This window comes from Meriones unguiculatus, chromosome 1 (genome assembly GCF_030254825.1).
Source record: "Meriones unguiculatus strain TT.TT164.6M chromosome 1, Bangor_MerUng_6.1, whole genome shotgun sequence".
In the NCBI taxonomy this organism is placed as follows: domain Eukaryota; kingdom Metazoa; phylum Chordata; class Mammalia; order Rodentia; family Muridae; genus Meriones; species Meriones unguiculatus.
In genome coordinates, this window is record NC_083349.1 from 188,141,355 (window position 1) to 188,154,420 (window position 13,066).

The window sequence follows — 13,066 nt, forward strand, 5'->3', positions numbered from 1 at the left end:
AAGAGAATCCGAATAAGAGGGTTGGTGGTGTTTGATAAACATCTAAACAGCTTTTTAGGGTAAATGGCAAGCCTATATCCACTCATTTCAGTGGATAGACTGTGGCCTTTGCAGTGTGAGGCTACACACCTTCAGAAGAAATGCTTCTGCATGACATCTAATCTGTTCCAGGAATCAGAGAGCTGAGGTGGCAGGGGTGGTGGTTTGATACATGATTGTGATAAAGAGTCCGTGCCTTTCAATGCAGGTCCAGAGTACAAGAAACACAGCTGCCTCTGTATCTTCATCAGGGTGCTTACTATTCCCAACACTGGTAAGGCTGGAACAGAGAGTCCTGTGATAACTTAGAGAATGAAGACAAAGGCCATGATCTAGGACTATAGGGATGAGTGTCAGCAGAAAGCCAGCATAGGACAACAGCACCTCACATAAGAAGGGCCTGTGAGAGACTTGACCCAGCAGGGTGTCAAAGCAGATGCTGAGACTCACAGCCAAACTTTGGGCAGAGTGCAGGGAATCTTATGAAAGAAGGGGGAGATAGCAAGACCTGGAGGGGACAAGAGCTCCACAAGGAGAGCAACAGAACCAAAACATCTGGACACAGGGGTCTTTTCTGATACTGATATTCCAACCAAGGACCATGCAGGGAGATAACCTAGAACCCCTGCACAGATGTAGCCCATGGCAGTTCAATGTCCAAGTGGGTGTCCTAGTAAGGGGAATAGGGACTGTCTCTGACATGAACTCAGTGGCTGGCTTTTTGATCACCTCCCCCTAAGGGGGGAGCAGCCTTACCAGGCCACAGAGGAAGACAATGAGGCCAGTCCTGATGAGATCTGATAGGCTAGGGTCAGAGGGAAGGGGAGGAGGACCTCCCCTATCAGTGGACTTGGGGAGGGGCATGGGAGGAGAGGAGAGAGGGAGGGTGGGATTGCAAGGAGGCTACAGCTGGGATACAAAGGGAATACATTGTAACAAATTTAAATTTTTCAAAAATAAATTAATTTAAAAAAAAAGAAGCAGCTCTGACAAGCTGCATGTCAGAAGGGCTCAGCTAGGGCTCATCTGAATTTGTATGAAACTTAGACATCACCCTTTAAATGGCAAAGAGGGATATTAACACATCTCTTCCAGATTAACTAGATTGTGGTAGAGCAGTGAAAGATGAGAAAGAGGAAATATCCTCAAGACTCTGAATTGGTGCCTAAAAGGGCCACTGAATTATCACAGTAGATTCAGTTCACTGGGCTATAGCCAACACACATACACATACACACACGCACACCCAAGCACACACACGCATACACACGCACACACATGCACACACACCCACACACACAGACACACACATGCCTTTTTTGAGATGCAGCTGGTTTGTGTGAAAGAGCAGATAAGCTATAAAAAGCATTTTTAGTTGACAGTCTCTTTTAGAAAGTTATTTCTAAGTATAAAAGGATGAGATATGTTATAATCCTGACATGTTGTATATTAAATTAATAAGGAAATAGTGTCCAAAAGGCCAATTAACAAGAAAACTCTTTTATTGATATAAAAGCAAAACAAAATTTTTGTGAATTTCTAATACCTGTTTTATTCTAGCTATTGAATATACTCAAGTTCAAAAGTCAGTTTTTCTATCAGTGCTGTCACTGTTGTTAACCTCTCTATAGCAGCAATCTTTTGAGACCACAGCCTCAGTGAAATATTCCGCCTCAAATGGGTCGGACAACTTGAATAATCCATTGTCTCCCAATTAAACCTAAGTACATTTTTATTCTCCACTAAACATTCCTACACGGTACCAATTGTAACATCAGTTTGGTGGTATTAAGTATTGATGTCAAGCCATAACATCTGCTTCTCAAATGTTACCAAATAAAGGGGAAAAAACATTTTCAGATTTATATTCAGCCCAGCGATGAAATAGTTTCCGGTGTAGATGGGGCAACTCATTCTTATACGAGGCAAAACATCTGTGAGCCACACCACTACTTCCAAACATGAATAAGTGGCTTTTCAGATTCAAGTCCGTACACTAGATTCCCCTGGGAGTGGACTTCAGAAGCCATATTAAAGTTTTTGGTTCTAATTTAGCCCGTAACTTTCAGATAATATCAGCTAGTAATTTTCATATCCATAAAAAAGCACTTACAGCCTATGCCTATGCAATGGAAAAGACATTTTAGTCATTATCTAATCAATTCAATGGTTACAGCTAGGAAGGGTAAAAAAGTCAAATGCTAAGCAATTTTTAAAGCTAAATTGCCCATATTTTTCAAAAAGCTACTTGTCAAACTAAACAAATAATAGTTATTTTTTAATTTCACCTTTAAATATGCAGATATACGTTGTATCTTATACAACATATAAGCCAAAAAATGAAAACGAAAACTCAAAGTGCAATCCACGATTGTGGTCTAGATTGCCCCAAAGCTCTTGTAGATAAATGTTTATTCCATCTAGATAGCTGGACCACATGGATGTGGTCATAACTTCATTATCATTGCTACGTTTGAGTCACTAATATAGGAAAGGAAGCTTATCTAATTACCAATTTCCCAAGCCAAAGAAGACTCTCCCCTTCCATTAAATAAAGAGAAAGTCATTCCGATTTGACCCCAGAAAAACAAGTGCATGCATATACCTGACTTCTCAGATCCTCTCTGGATCAGAGAATGGAACAACTATTTGGTTTCAGTCTCATACTTATAATGACAGAAAAGAGAATACAAAAAGTCCATTGTAAATTTGTACAAAATGTATGCATATATAAATACATATCTATGGGTGTATATAAATTCTAAAGATTATATCCATCTACATCTTCAAGAGTCAGAGCCCCATACAGTTAACATATTGGCATTCTCTCTCTATTTTTCTCATTTTTAAAACAGTAAGAATCAAGCATGCTACCTTATAATACTGAATAGCAAGTGCAGGAGTTGAGCTGTAGCTATAGAGGGTTGAAGCAATTAGTTTGACGGGACATCAGTAAACAGAATCCTTAGAGTAAATTTAGCTATTTTCATATTGCCTTTTGTCTCATTAAAAATAAAAACTTGCATGTCACATGGGTCAGCTGAGCTCTCTAAGTAGCAATCTAAATAAAGTCTATAGAAATTTGCATTGTCATATGCTTATTGCAGTAATTTGGTGTGGGATCTGGCCTACTAGAATTTCATGTAATACTCATTCTAGCTCACAGAAATCTTGAGTGACACCACCAGCTTCACAGCATATTAAACTCAGCATGAAATATGATTAACAAGCAGCATCATCTTTACACGGGACACTATTAAAATATTAAACCCTAGTCAATTGATGAAAAAAAGGCATATACACATATAATAATAGCACATTACAGATGTGTGCTTATGGTGAGAGGTATCAAGACTTTTTAGATACACATAATTAGATTACCTCCTGCTTCCTCTGTTTCTTTTGGGAAAGTATATAGGACATTGCCCCCTAGGGTGTACAGGCTGCTTCTTGGAAGGGGTTCATTATTGCATGCCTTGAATGCACTGTGATTCATAAGGCAAGAACACAGGAGTCGCTTCAGCACCAAGGAAGTGGAATCAGCATCTAGCACTGCTCAAAACAGAAGATCTTATTGCTTTAACAAAATGGGAAATTATTTACTGGGGGAAAAAAAAGTGCACCAACTAATGGGGGGAAAGTAAGACCTATGCACTGAAGTAGAGCTCACTGAAATAATGAAGCTTCCTTCTGGGTTCCTGATTTTATTCAGAGTTCACATCCAAAGCCCATTCTGTAAGAAGGTGTTAACAGCCACAGTTGAAAAAAAAAGCCACAGTTGGATGAAGGTAAATTAAAGAGATAAAAGGACGTTCTCCTTGACAGTGCCTTAGTCGTTCTGCTGTACAATGTAGAGCTCTGATACACTAACAGGTTCCTTGGTGGCCTGAGGGAGCAAATACGCTCTGTCCTGTTACTAGGAAATGACTAAGGCACTAGAGAGAATCTGGTTCATTATTTAGTATATCACACCCAAAAATTATACCTGGTCTTCCTAATGATAAAACATGGCATGCTTAAATGATGGTCTTCTGTGCTTCATAAAAGGACTTGGATGATATCTGACTGGTGACTAAATCAACCTTACTAAATTATTTTATAAAGATACAGACTGAGCTCGGGAAACTTTATATACAACCAAAAACATTAGCAGCAATAGTTTCTATGGATAATAAGCACATACAACTTGAAACAAGACAGAGCACTGAGGGCAGCTAGAGCGGGATAGATGTGGGGGTGTCCTGCTGCCTTAAGCCCAGCCGCAGGGTGGAATGTAGATGGGTTACAACAGATGTCTCTTCTCTCTCACTCTCTTTCTTCCTTAATATTATTGTCTAAGTGTTCAGGGAGTCTAATTAGGCCAGACCTGGGAAGAAGAAAGATCCCTCTTTGCTGTATATCAGATGCAGGCACAGAGTTGTAACTAAACAGGCGGTAAACATTTTTTCTATAAGCATTTGCTTGGAAATTTGCATGTCCTGTCATCCAAATTGCCCAACATCTCCACCAGTCTTTCCCCCAAACACATACAGTACAAGCAAGCACACACACCACTGCCTCCAGGTGGCAACCGCATGCAGCGAAGTACAGGCCCTGGGTAAATATTAACCATGTTTTCAATAGCTGGCATTCCAGCACATCCATCCCCTGCTTTCTGTTGTGGTTGTTTCTGTTATTCACAAAAGAAAAAGGGAAACGTGGGTGTCATCATTTTATAATAGTCTACTACAGAGTAAAATACAAAAGAACACTTCTGGGAACAGCAGAAGCCAGGCCCGCACCACTGACTTCCTCAGCCAGTGGCAACCATTAAATCAACAGCTGGAAAGTCGGAACAGGAATATACAGTTTGGAGGACAAATCACAGAACTATAGTTTTCTTCTGTATTTGGTACCAATATAATAAGTATATAACAAAGGTACACTTGTTCTAAAAATAAAATATAAACATACTGGTCGGTTAGATACTGCATTTTCAGAACTGCACATTACCTAATACTTTTGTTTTTTACATAAAGGTAACTTATGCACTGTATGATAACAAGAAAAACAACAGTACACACTAATCCAATTGCATAAAAAGAAGGAAGAAACCAATCAAAACCAAGACAATCTCTTTCCAAAACAGCTCCTTCTTTGGTCTGCACAACCAGAGGAAGTTAACCATGAAGGTGAGACATATTCAGCACCAGGCCTGGCTGGACAGCTCCCGAATTCTCCGAGGCTCAAGGAAAAACAAAAAACAAAACAAAAAACCCAAAACGGAAACAAAACAAAACAGAGCAGAAAACCCCAAACCAAACCAAACCAAACCAAAAAAACCTCCACCAGTCAAGCGGAGCCTAACAGGGTGCAAAAGCAGATTGTATGGTTTGGGGTTTTTAATTCTTTATTTTTTGTTTTAACTTTTGTTTGCGCTCGGCCTGCGAGAGAGATATTTCTAAGTAAAATTCAAATTCTGCCAGAGGGAAACCAAAAAGTGAGAGGATGGATGACTGACTAGAGAAGGGTTACATATCCTAAACATTTTTTTTTTTCTGGGACATTCTTTGTGGTCTCTGGTGCTTAATGTAGATGTATCCTTTATAATAAACTCTTGCCTGAGCCCAGCTGGAGGTGGAGAAAGGGGAGGGGAGAGAAGCTAAAGGAAAAGTGAAAGCCCGTGGGGGAGGGGCAGCTATATACAACGTGACCGGCCGGCCCCCTCCCCTCCCTTTGCTTCGGTGTCAAATGCCTTTTATATATGTTTGGTAGCCTGTGCGGTTTCTCCTCCTTACTGGGGGGGGGGGGGGAGGGGGAGGACATGGGGTGGAGAGGGAAGATGCAGCCTTCATTGACAATGAGAAAATATGTGATTTGTCATGCGCTTGGACTGTGTTATTAATAGTATAATAATTACTATAAATATCAATAAAGTATTATCAGCGTTATTTCTTCCTCTGAGACTTTCCTCGCCCAATATTTACAAATACCGCACAGTGCCTCGGCGGAGGAGGAACAGTAAAAGGGTGGGCAGGTAAGGAAAGAGGGCAGAGGAAAGAGGGCCAGAGGAGAACGGAACGGAAGAAAGGAGGAACAAAAGCCAGGATGGTGGAGATGCTGGAAACGAGGAAGGGGTCAGGAGAGGAGCTACACAATCAGGACAGTACCACCGTTTGCAAAAGGCCCTCGCCAGGTGTGTCCAAACTGGAGGAAGCTGCCTGTGCTCCGTGTGGACTGGGGGCCGGCGGCGGAGGCGGGGGCGCACAGGGACCCTGGCACTGGAGACCAGGGGACGAAGAGGAGGAAGAGGAGGTGGCATTGGAGGGGGTGCTGAAGGCGGAGTCCCGGGGCTGCCTCTCCAGCCGGGTTTCTTTTCCATGGGTTGGGGCTTGAACGCCTGCCCGGGGCAGCCCCCCACCACCGTGGATGCCGCTGCAATGATCTTTCTCATATTCCTCCTGAGCTCTCTGCATCTTCCGCTTCTTCATCCTACGCTTGTGAATGTGGAAGGTGGAGAGGGACAGCACGATGAGGCAGAAGATGAGGGTGACCAGGACAATCAGCACCAGCGTGGATGAGAAAGACTGGAAGAGCTGCTGTCCCACCTGCGTGATGCAGGTGCCTCCACCTGCGCCTGAGCCGCGGACACCTGCGTTGCTGCCTCCGCTGGCGTTGTGGGGAGCAAAGGTCCGGTTCAGGAGACAAGGCGGCAGTGCCAGCCTCAGCTCTTTGGGCGCCCTGGCACTCATCGGCGCTGGGCTGAGAGGGGCCAGGCCCACCAGGCTTCCTCTGTTGGACACACGGTTCCCACTAGCCGAGACGACGACAAGAGCCCACACCACCCCAACTGCTCCCTAGCGCTGGAGAGAGCGAGTGCTCCAGCCAAACACTGAGGGGGCAATTGTAGGCAAGCAAGCCGGCCAGAGCTAGTGGCCCGTTCCTCCTTGATCTCCTCTCCAAGCGCCCAGTTCTCTTTCCCCAGGCACAGTGCTGCAAAGAAAATAGGATTAGTTAGGGTCCTGGTCACTGCCAAGGCAAGTGCAGAGGACGAGAGGGATCTGCCACCACTGCCAAGCGGCCCTCTAATGGGCTCTGTCATCTCCACAACCCACCGACCCAACCCTACCTCTCCTGGAAGCGCAGGAGAGCAGCTGCCAGCTGCTCCGCTGGCTCAGACGGGGTCTGGCTTCCGCACCGCACCGCAGAGACACTGGTTACTCAGCAGAGAAGGCAGCCGCCCTGCCCCCTGCACAACTTTCTAATTGCCACCAACAGCGGCCACCAGGGCTTTCTCTATCTACTTCCCCAAAAGCCAACTCCCTCTTTCTTGTGCCCTGTGGACCTCTTCTCAGGATCCACTCTGGCCAGCCCTCCTCCAAGCAGGCTCCCTACATGCAGTCTTCCTTTCCCATCCTTCCTTCTCCAAACACCTCCACCCTGGACCTTCTGATCCCCAAGGTCCCAGTCCCAGGGGATACATCCCACTGCCTCTGTCCCTGGGCACAGCTGACACGCTGGATCTGGTACACAGGATCAGGCTGGACCTTCCTCCAGCCTTCTTCCCTGCTACCTTCATCCCCCCTTCCTCCCCATCAAAAGCAACTGAAACACCCTTCTCAGCGCAGGCACAAACGCCCCCCCCCTCCCAGCCCTCCCCATCTCCCGAGCCTCCCACTTGACAGTCTCCGTATCCCTTTTCTTTCTCCCAGAGCAGAAACTGGAAGGGGAAGGTTCCCGCCTACAAAGTTTGGGGAACCGACCTTGTCCCCAGCCTTCCCCGGGCCCTGGCCCCAGGGCCCAGAGGCAGTGGTAGAGGACCAAACTGGGCGGACTCTCAGCAGGCAGCACATCTCCCTTGCCTCTCCCAAAAGGCAGGGGCAAACTGTTGCACTGAGGAGCAGCAAAGCAAAGCACTAGCCTCGGCCGGGGCAGTGGCAGGGGCTGGGGCGGGGGCCGAAGCCCTGACCAGAGATGTCTGCGCAGGCCGCGGGAGTGGTCCTACCCACTCCCATCCTGCCGCTGGGACCCCTGGCCACGGAAGCCTTCAGTCGGACTGCTCTCTCTTACCTGGAACAGCCAGCCCAGTAGCAGAGAAGGAGCCCCTGCCTCGGCTGCAGTGGCGGCTGCAGAAGGAGCGGAGCGCAGGGACCAGAGACAGAGCCGCGCTGCCGCCGCCGCCGCCGCCGCTGCCTTCGCTGCTGCCGCTGCCGCCGCTGCTGCTACAGGGAGCTCAGCTCTTAGCCTATTGCCAGAGAGGCCGGTGACGTCAGGCAGCCACCGCCAGGGCTCCAAGCCACCCCTCAGGCCCCCACCCACCCTCATACCCAACACCTTGTCCTGGTGTAACAGCCTCGCCAACACCATTCCCAGTTTCCCGCTGTTCCCCAGCTTTGGGGCTGGGAGGAGCAAACCCACCCCCACCCCCGCCTCCACCACCCGGCCAGCAACCCACCTTCAGCCCTAGCACTCTTTGCCTAGGAAGACGCAGGCTTCAGTTCTTCCATCGCTCTGTGCTTTATCCTCAACTTGTCTCCAGGTACACAGTTTTGCTCTCGGGGGACCTGCTCCCCTGGGGGTGTACTTTCTTCCTGTTGACTGATCAACCTGCTACCCCCAAATCCCGTTTTGCTGCCTCCGGTTCTAAGCACAAACTGCTTGCACGAGGGAGATGGCAAGGACATTTGTCAACACCACCGTGGCAGATTCAGAAACGGGAACCTGAAAATGCATCAAAGGCTGCATCGTCTGCGCCGGGCACCAGAGCATGCCATCCCGCCTGTCTGCTCTTCGGGCGGTTCAGCGTGTTCACCACTCTTTCTCTTTTGAGGATCTCACCTCACGAACACACAGAGCGCACAGGGGCTTATAGGGCAGGAAGGGAATATTACAAAGAGGAGTGCAGAAACCAATGACCTGTAAAAAATTCTCCGCATTCTTTGTGCTGCCCAAAAAGTGCTCGTTCAGTGACTCGAATCTTTGTCAAAAGGCTTGATGCACTAGCCTTTCAACTTAAATGGATGCATGGGAGAGCCTAAAAAACGCTTGCAAACATCTAGTTAGAGACCAGTGAAGGACTAGTTTGGGGTCCCTGCAGAAATAGGAACAGTGCATTCTATTGTAGTAGCCATCTTCAAAATAGAACACGCTTTTTCTTTTTCTTTTTTAAGTGAGAACTGGAAATGCCGGTTTGGAACAATGCCTACAGGCCGAACAGTCTTTAAGGGCACTCAGATAACTTAGTAAAAGTGTGTTTCTTTCTTCTCTCCCACCTTGTTTACTTCCAGTCTTTCAGTTTAGCAAAGTGGGCGATGTTTCCTCGTTGAACTGGACAGTGACATGCGTGCTCCTGCCTCTTTGAACTGTGCACCGAGAAGGGAGGCTGTCGGGAGTCCTAGATGCCACTCACCCGCTTGTGTCAGCTGTAGCTGGGAGGTGGAGCCTAATAAAAAAGAAAAGCAACTTCTCCTTCTGACCCCGTGCTCCTAACTAGTCCTACTCACTTTCCTCTTTCTGCTCGTGCAACAAATGAATGACACATTCCCTCCACCCCAACTTTGTTTTCATTTATTCCAGCACAAGTTATCTGGGGCCTGGGGAGCGGCACAGCATTAAAGCACTTGAGGAAATGTGCAAAAGTCCCAGGTTCTACCCACAGCACGATGAAGAAGAGAAGGAAGGAATCTGCTTCATATTCATAGCTGTGTCAATAAGAAAAGGTATTTCCAAGTTAATAGTTCAGTGCTTGCTGGATTGCGCACTGTTGCTTCAGACAGCAAAGACACACAGTTAATGATGGCCAAGGACTTAGACACTTGCATAAGCTTCCCTTCCCAGAAGGAGGGGACCTGACGCCTCCTAAAGCCACCTTCTACATTTAATGATTCTGGCTTCAGTAGGCTTGGAGGATGGTGAGCCTTTGCTGGCTTCACTGTGTCAGCTGCCTCAAAATAAATAAAATAAAAACACATTTGCTAGAAGGGTCAAGGACACCACAAGAAAACCCACAGAATCAACTAACCTGGGCCCACAGAGGCCCACAGAGGCCCACAGAGACAGAACTACCAACTAAGGAGCATACATGGCATGGACCTTGGCCCTCTGCACATACGTAAGAGATGCACAACCTGGTCCTCATGTGGGAATCCTGACAGAGCGAACATGGGCCTTTTCTGACTCTGTTACCTGCCCTTTTTAGCCTCAATATGAGATGTGCCTAGACTCACTGCAACTTAATATGCCAAGGTTGGTTGATACCCATGGAGGTAACTCCTCTTTTTTTGAAGAAGGGGGGAGGAGTATATAAGGAGGGAGTGGGGAAAGTACTGGGAAGAGAAGAGGGAGGGGAAACTGTGGTTGGAATGTAAAGTAAATTAATTAAAAACATAAACACACATATCTAAAATGTTTGAGTATGAACTATATATAAAAGGACACTTGTGTTCAGAATGATTTTTAAACTAGTGGAGTTTTATGTGTAAGAGTGTTTTGTCTGTATGCATGTTTGTGCACCATCTGAGTCCCTGGTGCCTAGGAGGTCAGAAGGGAACGCATCAGATTCCCTGGAACTAGAGCTACAGTTATGAAAATGGTTGTAAGCTGCCATGTGGGTACTGGAAATTGAACCCAAGTTCTCTGGAAGAGCAGTCAGTGCTCTTAACCTCTGAGCCATCCCTTGACCCCCCCACCCAGAATGGTTTTTAACCCCCTCATCCTTCTGTGCATGACTTCTTTATCCCCCTGCCTCTGTGCACATGTGTACCCCTATTTCTACTTTTGCATTACCCATGTTTCTAACCAGTCTTCATTGAGCTAAAAAGAAAACACTCCAAAAGGCAGGAGGTGTGTTTGAAACAGAAGAGGAGACCTAGAAAATCCTTTTTGTTTGGATCCCCCTCTTTTCTCCAGCAGTCCACAGACATCTACAATCTTCTTTGGACTAGGAGTCTAGTCTAGCAGCCACTGCAATACATTAGGTCACTTAGACAGGTTGTTATGGACGCCATATGCATGACAAAAGCCTCCTCACTGTTCACTGAAGTTACCAGAGAATGTGCAGATGATTCTGACATTTTTGTCTATTCTTATCTCTTCTGCTCTCCTTCTAAACACCTACAGAGAAATGTCTATATGATCTCATGTTACTGTTGAATCAACTACTCATCCAGCCAGTAATAAATTAACCAATTGCTAAACAAGACACAGAGTGAAATTCTTTATTTTGTCTAGTAAATCTAGCTCTTTCCCAATCCAATTCTCCATTCTATAAACAGAAAATAGGAATGATGATAATAGTATCTTCTTTGTAGGACTATTTTAAGTACCAAACAGCAAACATTTGAAAAACAATAGTTTTTTATGTTACAAAGAAAAATTATGAGCACTGGTGTTTTATCCTAGGCAACAGAAATGTTATGTTGCTTTAGATAACAAAATTCAGGAGAGATTTATCTTGAGTTTTAGTATTCCTTATGTAAAGATGACTAGAAAGGTGAAAGGACTAAAAATAACAATAGAGAACACACAGACATGGGCTGCTGTGTGACCCCCTAGAGATGCAATGTGGGGGTTGCACCAGAGCATCTTCCCAGGGGAGGGGATCAAGGTTCCAAACCACAGTGGAATGGACCTATGGTAGGAGGCATCTTATCATCCATACTATGTACACTTCTCTAAGCAAAGAGTAGGTGATCAACTAGCAGTCTTCAAAGTGGAGGAAATACATCTTTAAGATTAGATTTTTTAAAAAATACCCAGGAGGATAGAATGTGTATATAGTTTGAAGAACGGCATATACCTAAACACAATAAAGGCAACATACAGCAAGCCAATAGTCAATGTCAAGTTAAACTGAGAAAAACTTAAAGTGATCCTACTAAAATCAGGGACAAGTCAAGGATGCCCACTCTTACCATATCTCTTCAATATAGTACTTGAAGTTATAGCTAAAGCAAAAAGACAAGTAAAGGAGATGAAGGGAATACAAACTGAAAGGGAAGAAGTCAAAGTATAGCTATTCACAGATGATATGATAGTATATATAAGTGATACTCAAGATTCTACCAGTGAACTCCTACAGCTGATAAACACCTTCAGCAAAGCAAATAAAAAAAAAAACTAAAAAAGTCAGTAGCTCTCCTTTATAAAAGCAATAAAAAGGGCTGAGAAAGAAATTAAGGAAACAACAATCTAAACAATAGCCACAAATAATATAAAATATCTTGGTGTAACTCTAACCAAGCAAGTGAAAGATTTGTATGACAAGAGCTTTAAGTTTTTGAAGAAAGACATTGAAGATTTTAGAAGATGGAAAGATCTCCCATGCTCCTGGATAGATAGAACTAACATAGTAAAAATGGCCAGCCTACCAAAAGCCATCTACAAATCCTATGCAGTTCCCATCAAAATTCTAACACAATTCTTTAAAGACCTGAAAAGAGCAACCATTAACTTTATATGGAAAAATAAAAGACCCAGAATAACAAAACCAATTCTATACAATAAAAGAACTTCTGGTGGTATTGACATCCTTGATCTCAAGCTACTACAGAGCAATAGTAATAATAATAATAATAATAATAATAATAATAATAATAATAATAAACCTTGCATGGTATTGGCATAGAAACAAACAGATTGATCAATGGAACCGACCTGAAGATCCAGATATAAACCCACACTCCTACAGGCACTTGATTTTAGACAAAGAAGCCAAAACCATACAATGGAAAAAAGACAGCATCTTCAATAAATGGTGCTAGTCTAACTGGATGTCTACATGTAGAAAAATGCAAATAAACCCATATATATCACCCTGTGCCAAATTCAAATCCAAATGGATCAAAGAGCTCAACATAAAACCAGAGACTCTAAATCTGTTCGAAGACAAAGTGGGGAGAAGTCTGGAACTCATTGGCAGTGGAGACAACTTCTTGAACAGAACACCAACAGCACAGGCTCTAGATCAATGGTATATCCTGAAACTGAAAGCTTCTGTAAGTCAAAGGACACTTGTTAATAGAACAAAATGGCAACCTACAGATTGAAA

General features: G+C 44.7%; 1 protein-coding gene across 3 annotated transcripts; it reads right to left on the reverse strand.

Moving 5' to 3' along the window:
* Positions 1-1,523: 1,523 nt before the first annotated feature.
* On the reverse strand, positions 1,524-8,795 carry C1H11orf87 (chromosome 1 C11orf87 homolog). 3 transcript variants are annotated; one of them, XM_021628536.2, is made up of 2 exons: positions 8,474-8,795; positions 1,524-7,011 (listed from the first exon to the last, which is right to left on the reverse strand). In XM_021628536.2, the coding sequence occupies exon 2, from the start codon at positions 6,768-6,770 to the stop codon at positions 6,177-6,179; it is 594 nt and encodes a 197-aa protein (XP_021484211.1). In that variant the 5' UTR covers positions 6,771-7,011; positions 8,474-8,795; the 3' UTR covers positions 1,524-6,176. The 3 variants fall into 3 exon arrangements, with proteins under 3 accessions (XP_021484211.1, XP_021484209.1, XP_021484210.1); XM_021628534.2 differs by lacking the exon at positions 8,474-8,795 and adding an exon at positions 8,089-8,227; XM_021628535.2 differs by lacking the exon at positions 8,474-8,795 and adding an exon at positions 7,148-7,627.
* Between the last annotated feature and the right edge of the window lie 4,271 nt (positions 8,796-13,066).